The sequence below is a fragment of the Lathamus discolor genome, chromosome 4 (genome assembly GCF_037157495.1).
Source record: "Lathamus discolor isolate bLatDis1 chromosome 4, bLatDis1.hap1, whole genome shotgun sequence".
Lineage (NCBI taxonomy): Eukaryota > Metazoa > Chordata > Aves > Psittaciformes > Psittacidae > Lathamus > Lathamus discolor.
Window position 1 is genome coordinate 41,775,243 of NC_088887.1, and position 13,778 is coordinate 41,789,020.

General features: G+C 40.3%; 1 protein-coding gene across 14 annotated transcripts in view; it reads left to right on the plus strand.

The window, feature by feature from the left end:
* The window catches only part of DMD (dystrophin), a 1,176,091-nt gene that overhangs the window by 1,117,886 nt on the left and 44,427 nt on the right, over nt 1-13,778 (plus strand). For all 14 annotated transcript variants that reach the window (XM_065677216.1, XM_065677227.1, XM_065677214.1 and 11 more), the window contains 3 exons: nt 1,638-1,723; nt 4,131-4,288; nt 12,598-12,764. In XM_065677216.1, the coding sequence (XP_065533288.1) occupies nt 1,638-1,723; nt 4,131-4,288; nt 12,598-12,764 (411 nt within the window). The remainder of the gene's footprint in view (nt 1-1,637; nt 1,724-4,130; nt 4,289-12,597; nt 12,765-13,778) is intronic.

A 13,778-nucleotide genomic window follows, 5' to 3' on the forward strand; every position in this document is an offset into this window, starting at 1 on the left:
AAATTCACAGTCAATGACTGATCTAATTGTAGGCACAGCTCTGTGAATCTTGCACGTTTCAGATTTGTTTTAACTGATCAGTCACTCATGTTTATTTGCAGTAGCATGTTAAATTATTGGTTTGACTTAGAAGGAGAGGAGAGTGAACCTAACAACTCATGATTCATGCAGGTTTCAATTTAATACGCCTTGCAGAGAAATCATTATTCTACACTCTTCTCTTGTATAATTTTCATGAGTCTGGTATTCATCAGGAGGAGTTTCTCAGGTCACAGATAATAATTAATTTGGGAAAGATTTGAAAGAGAGGAGTAAGAGGAGTGGAATGTGAAAAGCGTAGGTAAACAACAAATGCCTGTTCATGATGAAAAATGCAAGATTCTTTAGTAAAAGACTTCAGGTTCTAAGTTCAGCTTTGTCCACCAGTTTCTGTCTACACTTTTCATAGGGTTTGCAGAGGAGGCGTGTGGATAAATGGGCACCGCTGGCTCCTACAACAGTTTTATAGGATTAAAAATACTACATGCATCTTTGCTGAGCAGTGCAGCCTGATGCATGACTGTGGCACACCTGTACATGATTTATTTTATTCCTCGTGGTGTTCTTACTGGTGATGCTTCAAAACTGTTGTAAGGCTCTGCTTCAAAAATGTCAGTTTTAGGCATTAGCTTCTTCTGTTGAATATGTAGTTGGGCATGTCTTTGTTTGCAATAGATGTTATCTATTTGAAATGCTATCAGGAATAAAAGTGTTCAGGGAAGCCAGCATCTGGAGGTAAACCAGGTGACTGAGAGAAGATGTGAAGGTCTGTCATCATGCCGCCTGCAGCGCAGAGGAGAATGCTTTTCTTGCAGTAACATTAAAAAGCAAAAGTAATGGCACAGGCATGTTACAAGGCAGGAATGAGGGGAAGGGTGACCAGAAGCAGCATGGGAGCTGATGTGGGGCATAGCAGCTCCTTGGCACTGAGTAGGATAAGTCTGAGTACTGTGAGGAGGAGCTCAGAAACCATGCCGTATTGTTAACAGCATAGCTGCACAGCCCACCTGCCTTCTTGTGATTTCTAGGCAAGCTTCCTGAATGTCTTACAAGTGCCTCTGCTGCTGCACATTGCTGGCAGACACTGCTCTTTCACGCTTAGCTCACTCTTGCCTTCTCAAACAAGTCAGGGCAGAGCTGACAGACAGTAAGCAAAGACTTTCTGAAAACGACTTCTACATCTCATGTCAAATGAAAATGGAGCTATATTGTCTTTGGCCAAAGGGATGATTTGCTGTTCTGACAGGGACCTCAGCTCCTCTGAGAATAGCTCATTGGAAGCCTGTTCAAATAAGTGTAGGGTAAAGACTCTTTACTCCTACTTTATCGTAAAAAAGGAGGTAATTCTTTCCAAACCAGACTGTTTCTGGTTGAATTGATACAACAGCACAATCAAATTCAGCTGTATCTGTGAGGCCACAACCGTATTTTATACTTTGTTTCTGATTTGCCTAATAACCAGCCAGCATGTGCTGTGCAACATGGTTCAGTGGGGGATGTCATTTATGATGCCTATGGTACTGCAATGAACTTTGCTATAGTAAACAAATTACGGGATGAATGGATCATGTTATCAGCCAATGTCTCTTTCTCATTAGGGGCCGAACAGGAAGGATCCGTGTCTTATCTTTCAAAACCGGTGTTGTATCCCTTTGCAAAGCACACCTGGAAGATAAATATAGATGTAAGTCAACATAATTCTTTTGGGTTTACTTTATGTTTATATTCTAGTTTTATTCCTCCTATTTATTGCATAAGCATTTAAGTAGCATACAGATGTTAATTTCCTCCACCTTGTACTTTCCAGTTATTGGTTCAGACGTGGTTTTAGGTAGTTTAGTACAGCAGACCCCAGACTTTTTTGATCATACCCCTAACAGTAGAAAGTTTTTGAGCATGCACCCCTAATAGATGTATATTTATTGAGGAATTATATGCATGTACCACACTGTACTAATACATTATGTACATTATAAAACACACAAAAAAAGGAAATTAAAAAAAGGATGTGATAAAGATGAAATAAACATTATTTTTAAATCTAATTTATTAACAGTACAAAAATATTTTCTGACTGCATGCTAATGTGTGGACTGTGTTGCACACGCCCTGGGGTATGAGAACTCCTCTTTGAAGACACTAGTGTAGCACACCTTCATATACAAAAATGCATGTCTGTAGGACATCTTGCATTACTCCATTTTAAAATATATTAACTTTAAAAAATGCTTTGCACAACGTAATCAGGGTCTTATGATGTACATTGTGTTTAAATATAGTTGCTACTTTTACATATATATTAAAGGTATGCAAGTTTTGCATATTTTAATAGGCCAAATCTTGAAATATTTGAAAAAATTCCACTTGGAAGTTTCACTTCTGTCTGACTAATGCATCAGTTCATTATTGAGGCTAGGATCCAGGAAAGAACTGCTGGTAAGAGTAACTCTCAAGAGTAACCTTCTGGTTAAATTAAGTGGTATCATTCATGCATTTTAAAAGAAACAACCTTTAGGATTTGACCCAATGCCATAGCAATTCATCATCAATTGTTACTATTTTATTCTACTAATGGAAGTTGAAGAGTGCTAAGGAGAAAACAGGCAGTTCCAACAACGGAGACTGTGTAATCAGATCAGATTTTGGGGCAAACACTATAAATATCACAGTTTAGATGTCTGAATGTTTCATGTGTGTGTTGTGAAAAGTATTTAGAAAATCTTTCAAGAAAATCACTCAGGATAAATATTTTTCAGAATGATATTTCATCGAGGATTATCAAAAGTTGTAAGGGAAAACCATAACCCCTCTTTTTAAGGTTGTAGAAATGTTTTAATGATGGGGAAATTGCAAGCTGTATAGTTTGTGGGAGAGGAAGAAATTGTCTCTGCCAGGGTGTGGTCTGGCTGCACCATCCATGTTGAAGTTGTGGTGCAGTTGCTATTAGTATTGCTGCAAGTATGTGATGAGTTGCACCTTTTAAAGTTTTTTTCTCATTTGGGCAGCTGAGCAGAGTTGGTTGTGCTGGAGCACAACCAGTTTCAGGCTTGCAGAGGTGATGGAAAGATTTATCCCCAATTTATTATCAAAATAGACTAGTCAAGAGTGAAATTCATGTAATAAAAAAACAATCCTTTCCCTATGCATTCCTTTATTCCTTCAGAAGAGAACAGGTGTCAAAGCAGCACTAGGAAAGTTATCTCGAGTAGTGATGAAGCACCTTTATAATTGTATCCCTGGTGTCAGGTAAAATACTAAGGCAGCTCTAAAAAGTAAGGAGAATTTATTCAGGTCATATATTGTCAACAGGGAGATTACCAAATAAATATTTCAGTCAAGGCAAACCTGATTTTTCTTCTTCTTATGAACTCTTAAAACCTCCTCAATGTATATGTAGTATAACTAATTCCCACCAAATTAAATTGAGCTTACAAAGGGATAATAATTCTGGCCTATAAGGATTCTTTTTTAGAATGATGCAGTAACAAATCATAGCTTCAAATGACATTTCACTTTGGAAGTGAAAACTTAATATGATATTAACATTCTCAGTGGATGGCAGGTTCTGTCATACTGTAATGCTTTTCTTTCATTTTAGAAATACTCTTGGATTAAAAGATCAAAATATATTGAAGTCAGGGAGTTCTTGTTTTTCAGTTCAACTCATCTGAAGAGAAATGGATTCTCTGAGTTGTATGTTGATTGCTAAGACTTGAAAATGTACTGTCTGCTGTATGAGATTATTTTATGGTTAAACAATGTTTTTAAAACATTTGGGTTGTTGTGGCTCAAAGATCCTGCTGTTTAGTTAGCTGTGTTAGAGAGCACACCTGTTAGCCACAGGTGCTGTGTTTAGAATGGCCTTTCTTCCCAGGTACAAGCCAATATTGCTATTAAAAGCTATCACTAGACTGCATATGTTACAGAAAAAAACAGTGATTATGGAAAGAGAAGGAGCCAAACTTAAGCCATTCTTGTGTTTATGTTCGCCAAGGCTGTTGACTGCACTTGCAAGCCTTTGACGTGATGCATGCTATTTGCCATATCCCTGCAGCAGTGCCTTAGCTCGGGTGTCCTTTTCCTTTCTCCAGACCTGTTCAAGCAAGTGGCAAGCTCCACTGGCTTCTGTGACCAGCGCCGGCTGGGGCTCCTGCTACACGACTCCATCCAGATCCCTCGGCAGCTGGGGGAAGTGGCCTCCTTCGGGGGCAGCAATATCGAGCCGAGCGTCAGAAGCTGCTTCCAGTTTGTAAGTTCATGCTTCCTTGCTGTTAATTTTCTGATTTGTATTTCATGTCGAAGTAGCCTGTCTGTTCTGAAGAGGGCTGAAAATCTGGAAGACGGATTAGGGTACCGAGGGCTGTTTCATGGTAGTGTTCATTGGCCTATTAAACTGTTCCTTTGATGAGATTTATTTGAATTCGCCCGTTTGTCTGGCTGTGGTAGAAGAAGCCCAGATTATGCTGTTATCCAGACAGCAAATAATTGCCACCATGTTTTATATTGTAGCTGAATCCTGCAAACAGTTTAAGTCTTTGTTACGGCAGCTCCTGGTTTTACAAGTTTCTGTTTCCAGCAGTAGATCACCATTTATTGCTGTTGTGTAGGTGAACAGCAATGGTTAATCTAAATTTGGGGCATATACATACCAGTGACAGCCAGGTGCTCAGGGGAGCATAGGAAAGGAGCAATTGCCTGCAGTGCTGTCTAGGGGCGAGGAGGGCTCAATGAGCTCCTTCCACTGCTTGAATGGATAATGCCATTTTCTTTAAGGATTATTGAAAGAATTCTTGTCCTGTCTGTTGAGTAACACACAGCAAACTGGAGGCTCTTTTTCAAACTTGTGAATTATTTAATCTGGGAAGGAAGAGAGTTAGGGAATTATTCATCCTTATCCTAACCACCAGCAGAATGCACAAGATGAAGGCAGCTGCTTAATGAAAAGGTAGAGGAGGGGAGGTAATGTATGGTCTGTGATTAACTCTCAATGCATCTTCTGCATTACAATGGAAGAACTCCCATTACCTAACTGTCCCTGGGGGATCTTTTGTTTGGTTGGGGGCGGGGGAGTTGTTTGCTTTTTTGCCTGCTGCTCAAGTTTCATTATGTGGTGGTTTCAGTTCTGTAGTAAGCAAAACACAGCAAGTTTGTGGGTTTTTTTTCAATGAATATTAATGCTTGAAAGTAGTCTTCTTACACAGTGACTACAAAAAGAATCTAATTCTAAAATCGCTACAAATATCAGTTGTGAGGGGACATTTGCTGTCTGTATTTTTTAAACTTTCAACAGATTAATTTGTCAGGGTTCACATTTGCCCATTACCATCATTCATGTCTTGATCTTTTACAATTCTAACATGTGTTTGATGCCATTTCCAAATTGATGTTGTATAGTACCATATAACCCACACTTATAAATTCTGTGTAGTAATGTTGATAGTTGGGTTAGACCCTGCTGTGGCTTTCAAGCAAGTTTCACATTGGGCTTTCAGGTGACACCAACACAAAATGATGCCGCAGCAAACCCATGGTCAAAAGCTTGTGCAAATGACCTTCCTTAGAAATTAGGACTCCTTGAATCCTATCATTTCCCCAGGTGAATGGCAACAGTGCTGGGAATATTGTTGAAAACCTGAGGAGGAAAGTGACCTTGGAATCTAACAAAACCATGTTTTTTTTTTTGGAAAGGGGGCTGCAATTCTATGTATTTATACGAGGAAAAAAACAATAAAATTCATTGTGGTGGGGGGCGTAAAACCAGTTTTTATAAAGTAGGAAGACAACCTTGGAGTAAATGTTTATTTGAATACAATGAGTTTGCAACATTGTCATTACAAATGAAGACATCCCACTGAACCGAATACTGTACTGCATCCAGCTGCCGGCATTTCTAGAAACAGCCCAAGTAAGCTGGACACAACCTTTGACACGTTCATAAATCAGAAGGTAGAAAAAACTGAGGTTTCCTTCTCTTACCTGCACTGAAAAATAGGTTTTCTTCTTATCTGCAGTAAGAGAAATTGCATTCTTTTTCGTTCTCATTTTAGCTTGCAGAGTGGGAGGGTGATTTCTGACCTGGGTTGTGGCAGAACAGACAATCTTCCACGAAGACCAGAAAGTGGGGCGGAGGCTCAGCTGAGGATGGGGAATACAGAAATAAATGGGAGGGAGCCCTAGGGAGAGGAGCAACATGGGGAGAACCCTCATGGAGTGGAGACAGAAGGAACTAGGAGCGGAAAAATAACAGGCACCAGCCACCCTTTGGGAACACTGGTAAGAGCAGTAGTAGGAATAACAGTGATGAAGGAAGCAGAATGGTGGGTGGGAGGAGGCATGAAAGAAAGGAGCAGCCAGGACTGGAGATGTGGGAAGATGTAAGTAAGACCTTTCCAGGAGACAGGCACAGAGACTTCCTTCGGCTGTAGGATGGTGGTGCATAGGGGGCCCAAGGGTGCAGGGCCTGGGGGGCAGCACAGAGGTGCTGGGGGAGAGCAGGGAGCAGCCTAGGAAACAAGGCAGCTGGAGGAGCTGGGTGGCCAAGTAGGGCTGCACAGGGCTCACAGTGGCCTCCTTTTAGGGGAGTGAGATAATTTGATTTTTAAAAGTACTGTGAGGATCCATAGTTTACATGGCTGTGTGGAACTAAATTAAGTCTTTCGTTGTACTCCCACAGTGAGGAGTGCTTTTTCTTTAGGGTTTGTTTGGGTTTTTTTTTCCTTTCTGGTGACGATAAGCAAGCAATAAATTGCGGTCATGTCAGAGTCTGCAACAAATGTGTGTTTCAGAAATGGCTCTCCCAGCCCCCTTAGGTTAGGTGCCCTGGCAACGGCCTTGTCTGCCTGCACAACAGAAGGAAAATAAGGGATGTTTACCATTCCCTGCGATAACAGGGGAAATCTCTCTTGCTTTTCAGTCTGAAGTGGGAGTCCTTGGGAATGAAGGTTAAGGAGGGGAAGCTTCCCAGGCCAACTGCTGGGAGCAGCTTCCCTGCTGCCCACTCCTGCCTGCACTCTGGGTCCCCTTGCCCCAGGATGCTGCTGTTGTCCTGGTGCTTTTCATCCCCCCCCAGCACCAACTCTTACTCTCCATAGTTTCCTTCATATATGGGAAGGTGCTGATAGTAATTGTTGGGAGAAGTGTATTATGGGATTCATCTTTGCTACGTGGGGCAGGGGGATCTAATTTCTGCTTTGAGATTTTAAAGAAAAAATATTTTTACACCAGAGCAAAGAGCTTGATCTGAGGACCATTTGAAGACTATGTAGTTCCGCCTGGGCTCAGACTGCATCAAAGCAACCTATAGATCCATGAAAAATTGGGTGCATTCAGTATTACTGCAGTGTGAAAGCACTTTCATTTTAGTTCTGTTATGGGTACTCTTTTTTTTAAGAGGATAGGGAATTCATATGGACTGAAGGACACACGCACTGTGTTTTAACCACAGTGGGAAATTATTAATATGCTTTCCTTTGTATACTGTAAATAGGACTTAGGAATTCACATCACTGCCTTGGATGAGTTACTGTGACACTGGGGCTTTTAAGAAATGTGATGTGAAAACAGAGTGCAGCTGAGATGAAAATGTCTTTTGCTGTTTCTCAGTAAACTCTTGGATATTTGGTTCTTGGATATAAACTGCTTTAAGTATGCTTTCCTGCAAGGGTGTGCTTGATGTGAAGAGCTAGTACAGATAAAGCTAAGGAGTAGTGAAATGAGCACAGTTAATTCAAATTTGTATTTTAAACCTTGTTTCATTTTCACTTTAACAGAGGAAAGTATTTTGATATTCTGCTTTGTAGTCTTAAATTCTAGGTTTATACTTGATCAATGATATGGCAAGATCAGCCCGTTGTTAACAACCACATAAATGTGTCCAAATCCAGTGTATTTACTCCGGCAAATAAAAGCCAAAATAAAAGTTTGTTAGTCCTTCAAGCTATAGTTTGGGTATGGCAAATTCTGGGCCAGGACCCTGATAGTGACTTTAGCCATAAATGCTGTGATTTGAATTGGTTGGGTGTTTCTTTTGTGAAGGGGGGTGTTTTTGGATTTTTGTTGTTATTGTTGTTGTTGGGGTTTTTGGTTTTTTAAAATCAATTAATCCTGTGTACAAATATCTGTATATAGTTATATAGAGGTCTATATGAAAATAATGTACAAATGCAACGTTACTCTTGAGGGACTTGATCTCTTTTCGGAGATCCAGGCAGTTCTTTTTTCTATTCATAGGATGTTTCTTCTGCTTTGGCTGATACAGGAGAACTGGCCTAAGGGAACTAGCAAATCCTTCCTCAAGCTGCTATGCTGTAAATGTCATAGAATAATAGAATAGATAGGGTTGGAAAGGACCTTAGTCCTTTCTAAGTTGAACCCCCTTGCCATGGGCAGGAACACCTCACACTAAACTATGCTACCCAAGGCTCTGTCCAACCTGGTCTTGAACACTGCCAGGGATGAAGCATTCACCCAAATGTCATAAAACAGCAATTTCGGGTTTGTTTCAGCAGAGGGTTGTGAACCTGTGCCTGACTTTGGGGGAGGCACTCTTGAAGAGTCCTCCAAGTGAACTGCTTTGGAGAGCTATTTTAAAATGGTTTAGGGGTGGGGAGCAGGAAGATGCTGTTTTTCAAGTGTGGATGATATAAAGCTGTACACTAATTCACTTCTGGGTTCATGTTTTTTTTATCTCATTACTCTTTTTCACAACGCTAAAACATTGACTGGAGTAGTCAATGCAATCAAGTGTAATGCAAGAGTGGATGACAAGGTTGAACAGGGTTTGTTCTGCCTTCAGGGGAACAGGACTGCTGTTCATGGCCTGCTCTGCATTTTTAAACTTTAGCAAGTCATAAGAATACAGTTCCTCAGTTTTGTTTGTCCAAAATAATGTTTACCTAAACAAACGTAAAGCTTTCCATCCTGGATGAAAAATGACATTAAACTATTTAACATGTTAAACATGTTAATTTATTTCCAGTTAATCTCCTACACGGCATGTTAACATTGAGTATAGCTCATCAAAAAATGTTATCAGAAATTTCTGCTATATTGTCTGATTTTGCAAAAAAAAATGTCACATTGTTCATGTAAAACCGTGACTCTATTTTGGAGCATATTTTATATTATGGATAGAGAAAGTTAATATAGCACAGGTTATTTTTTTAAACTACTAGCTGGAATAAGCGGAAAAAAGCCCCAAAGATTTCAGCTGCCAAGTATTGCATGAAGATGCTAGCACTACCCAACTTCCTATTCCCCCATTGTTTCTGCAGAATAAATACTGAAAAACAGATGTCTGGAACATAATGAATTTGAATGTCTCCCATAACAAATTGTTACTTGTAAGCTGGAAAGGGCTTTATGAATTCTACTTTATGATTCACTCAGTTATTACCATAAAAATCAGGAGTTGCACAGAAGTGTGTTCAAGAGAAGAACTGTTAATATTCTTTACAGCTTGATCTTGTTGGTTCAGATATAAACTGTATGAATTCAGACTTTTCCCCTTATGCAAAATCTTCAGCTGCTGCCTTTACCGGATTTCGAGATTATTAACAAAATTGCAATAGCAGCTCAGGGAACAGTCAAGAACCGTCTGTCCTAGGCCGTCTGACCCTGACCAGCTTTCCTCCACGTGGCTTTAAATCTTCATGTAATATAATTCGGAACCAGTACTGATACATTTTAATGCACCTAATCTCTCTGAGGACAGGTTTTGTACAGCCAGCACGCAGAGCTTTGGGTAGGCAGCTATTGGGGCTGCTGGCAGTTGGCGGTGACTGCAAAATTAAAATAGATCTTTGGGTGTTACAGAAAGTCTTTCACGCTGCAGCATTTCCCTTGCAAATTTAAAGCAGCTACAAGTGGAGAGCAGCGCTTTGAGCAGCTCATTCTTATTCTGACTGGAGCTTGCACTGCAGCATTTCTGTACACTTCATAGTTCTTTATTAGAAATGGCATATTAAAGAGATCCTCTTTATTTTTTTTAGGCTTAGAGGACCTCTGTGTAGAAAGTATAATGTTTTGCCAGTGTAGTTCCTGGCTCACTGAGTGAGCCACAGAAAATCTTTCCCCAGCCCCTGTACTGCCCTGGATGCTAGCTGAAGAACAGGCATCTAGATGATCATTTTTATAAATATGCCTTTCTTTTACGAGAGCTCTAGGTTTAATTCTGTTGAATCCATTGATGTCCTGCAGCATAATGTGGTATCTGCTGTTCCGAACAATTTCTGTTGCCAGTGTTGGCTGGACTTTATTGTACTTTTGATTTTCTCCTTTTTTTTTTTTTTTTTTTTTTTTTTGGAAGGGGTTCCTAAATTCTCTAGCCTTATGAAAAAACAGAGAAGCAGGATTTTATGCAGAAGCCTTTAGAAATATTGCAGTGTGTGGAAAACAAAGCAAAGCTAAAAAGATTATTCTATTTCATATAGGACCTGTAGTTAATATTAAATCATGAGGGTCTTTATCAGGATAACTGTAGATATGTTGTGGTTTGATGGTTTTACCCCAAACATCCAAAAAGGATGTGTATGACTATATTAAAAATCCTTACATGTGGTTCTTAAATGCAGTGATAGGAGCCCGTAGATGGTTTCCCAAACTCGTATTTCAAGAAGAAACCCTTGTTTCTAATTAACCAAAGTATTACAGCAGCATTTAATGCATTGCATTAAAGGTCAATTTTAATACAATGCATTATTCAGGAGATATTCTCTTGTTGGTTTGTTTAGGGTTTTTTTCCACGTCTTTCTTGTGGCTAGGGGTTCTGTCTAGGAGACTGCATTTTTTTCAGTCTCCAAGTATAGATCAGTTAATATGTTTGTCAAGATTATAAACAGTGTTAGCTTTAAAAACAAACAAGCAAAACCCACAAATCCAACAGCAACAAACAACCCCGCATACACCTAATGGGTTTTCCCTGTAGTGCTCTCTCCTTGATAGCAGTTGTGATATTTTTCCTTCAAATTAGTGCCTATCGTTTTCAGTTCAATAAAGTTTTAGCTGAGCCATACTACACTCAGATTTCTTGAGAAACTGGAAAAGTAGCTGAGACTAACTGTAAAAAACCCCAGAACTCAATCCCCTCTTCATCTTGGTCCATGTACATGATACATTAATGCTTATTATTTATTTAAATGCTTCAAATAGGTTTGGAACCACAAAGGAAGACAGACTGCCTTATGAAGTTTGAAATACAAAAGGCTAGCCCACTGAGGGCTGTGTTTGAAAGTGCAAAGAAAAGAAAAACAGAGGATTTAAATATATTCAGCCCATAAATATGCTGTTTCTGTTGGGTAGAATGGAAGGAAGTGTCCCAGGGAATTTGAATTAGCACATAGTGGTGGTTTAGAGAAATGGAGCAGGCTGCTATCCTGCTTCATCACTTGGGCAGACCTGTCCTCCTCCCTCCTGTCCGTCCCTTAACTGTTTCCACCTGATCCGTCACCTCTCTTTCAGTGTTGAAACCAGCTCCCAGGCTCTCAGATAACCACTTTTATGCTGGCTTCTCACCGCCCTGCACACTGGAGATACATTCCTCATAAACATTGACTCTGTCACTTCACCTGTGAATGGTCTTTGCCTTTATTCTGCACTGTTCTTTGCAGTGGCTAGCCTGACCTCTACCCGTGCAGATAGATCACTGTTGTCCCCCATTGCCTTGTGTGTGTTGTCCCTTTGCTGTTTGTTTTTCCATAGTGTATGTGTTGCCAGGGAGGGCTGATACATCATTTTTTGGTGTGTGCATGGTGCCCATTGCAATGGGGTTGAGCTCTGTGATTGAGCTGCTGCCTCAAAGTTACCGTCAAGGAGATACCCGAAATAATCACACTGGTTAGGATGTGATAGGAAGGCAGCAGAGGTATGGGGCTGCCAGGAAGTGTTCATAGGCTCTTTGCTGTTGGCAGAGGTGAAAGTGGGAAGGAATAGAATATAAGGCTAAATCATTTGTATTCCGTGGAACAAGACTGTGTTGTGTTTGTAGGCAGTGACAAAAACTTAGAGGTGATGTGGTGAGAAGAGTGATTTTGAGTCATTTAAGGAGGCAGAGTTCACCTGTTCAACAGCAGGCTTGAGAAAGGATTTGAATGATTTCCTTATGTCTGTGTTTTGAAGAAAGGCCAGTGTGATAATAATGTTAAGGAGAAAGGAATTTTGATCAAAAGGCATGCAATTTTTAAAGCTTGGATAACACAAACTGTTTCGGAAATAGGTGAGAAGCAGTGCTATGCAGGTTCAGATCAGAGAGACTGGAAACATGAGATCGGGCATGAAAGGTGATCCTCTAAGTGAATGATTTTCTCTGTGACAGTGTATGGTAGTGCTGTCTATTGTAAGAGGGAATTAGAAGAGAGATTTGAGACGTTTGTAGTAGTTTCAGTTCCTGGCTTGAAGGCAGGATCCCGGAGATCATTTTTATTTTATTTTATTTACAAATGGCTGGATTGGGTGAAAAGCTGGACAGATATGGAGTAGGCAGGAAGCAAACAGCTTGAACTGCTAATCAGCTGGTAGTAGGCAGATCACTTGTGCTCATCCCTTTCTCCCACTGTGTTACAGGCCAACAACAAACCAGAGATTGAAGCAGCCCTGTTCCTGGACTGGATGAGGCTGGAACCACAGTCCATGGTGTGGCTGCCCGTCTTGCACAGGGTGGCTGCTGCTGAGACTGCCAAACACCAAGCTAAGTGTAACATCTGCAAGGAGTGCCCAATTATTGGATTCAGGTACAAGCTCACTCCCTTTCTGCCATGTCTACAGCTGCATGGTAGATCAAGACCTCTGCTTGTTTCCAGACAAAACAAGTGCTTGATTTTATGCATTTTGTTCAGGGAAAAAATAACTGTGATGGGACATGAGGGAGAGTAATACGTAGACTGAATACAGTGATGCAAGAGTTGATGAGGACAAAAGCCATCTGTCAGTTACGATTATGGCACTTCCTCTGTGTCCCAGTCTTTCTGTGCTTCAACCGAAGTATTTGTGGATTGCACAACTAGAACGATTTATTTTACATTCAGAGTCCCATACATGCAGTTACATTTTCTGAACTGGATCCTAACGAGTTGCTTTCTGTCATTGTATAAAGCAGGGAAATGCCTTGAAAATTCACAGAGGTAAACCTACGTGTGTGTTTCCCGGAGAAAGAATGTTGTTGGTAGAACATTAACCTGGAGTGGGGGAAATGTTACTGGTCTGTTTAAACATCTGGATCGACACCATGGTTACCATGGCAATGAATAAGTCACTGTGTTGTAAAATGGCTGTGTGTTGGTATGCCTGTTGAGAATCCACTTAACGGCTAAGTAAATACTCACTTTCAATTATGCCTAGACTTGTTTTATCACTTTGCTTCGCAATAACTGCTTTGTATAGTTTCTGTCCTTTTTATGCTAGGTCGCCTTTTACCATTGTCATTTGTCCTTCTATGGTATTGTGTTGTTTACAAAGAACTTTCTGTAATTTTGTTTCTAAAACCCAGGTAGACAACAGGAGCAAGCAGTAGCACGTAGAAAAGCATCATTTTGCTTTAGCTGTGAGAGTATAAAAGTTGCTTTTATGCATGTAATGGGGCAGTACTTTCTAGTCTGCAATTCCACAGGCAGTGGGAAACGGGAAAAAATGAAGGTATTTCTTTGATTTGAATCCCAGTTTGCTTCAGAGAGGCTGTTTCTCTAATCACCTAAATTCTTCTCCTCTTGCTTTTATTCCTCTTGAATATCTTAACTGGGAAATGATAA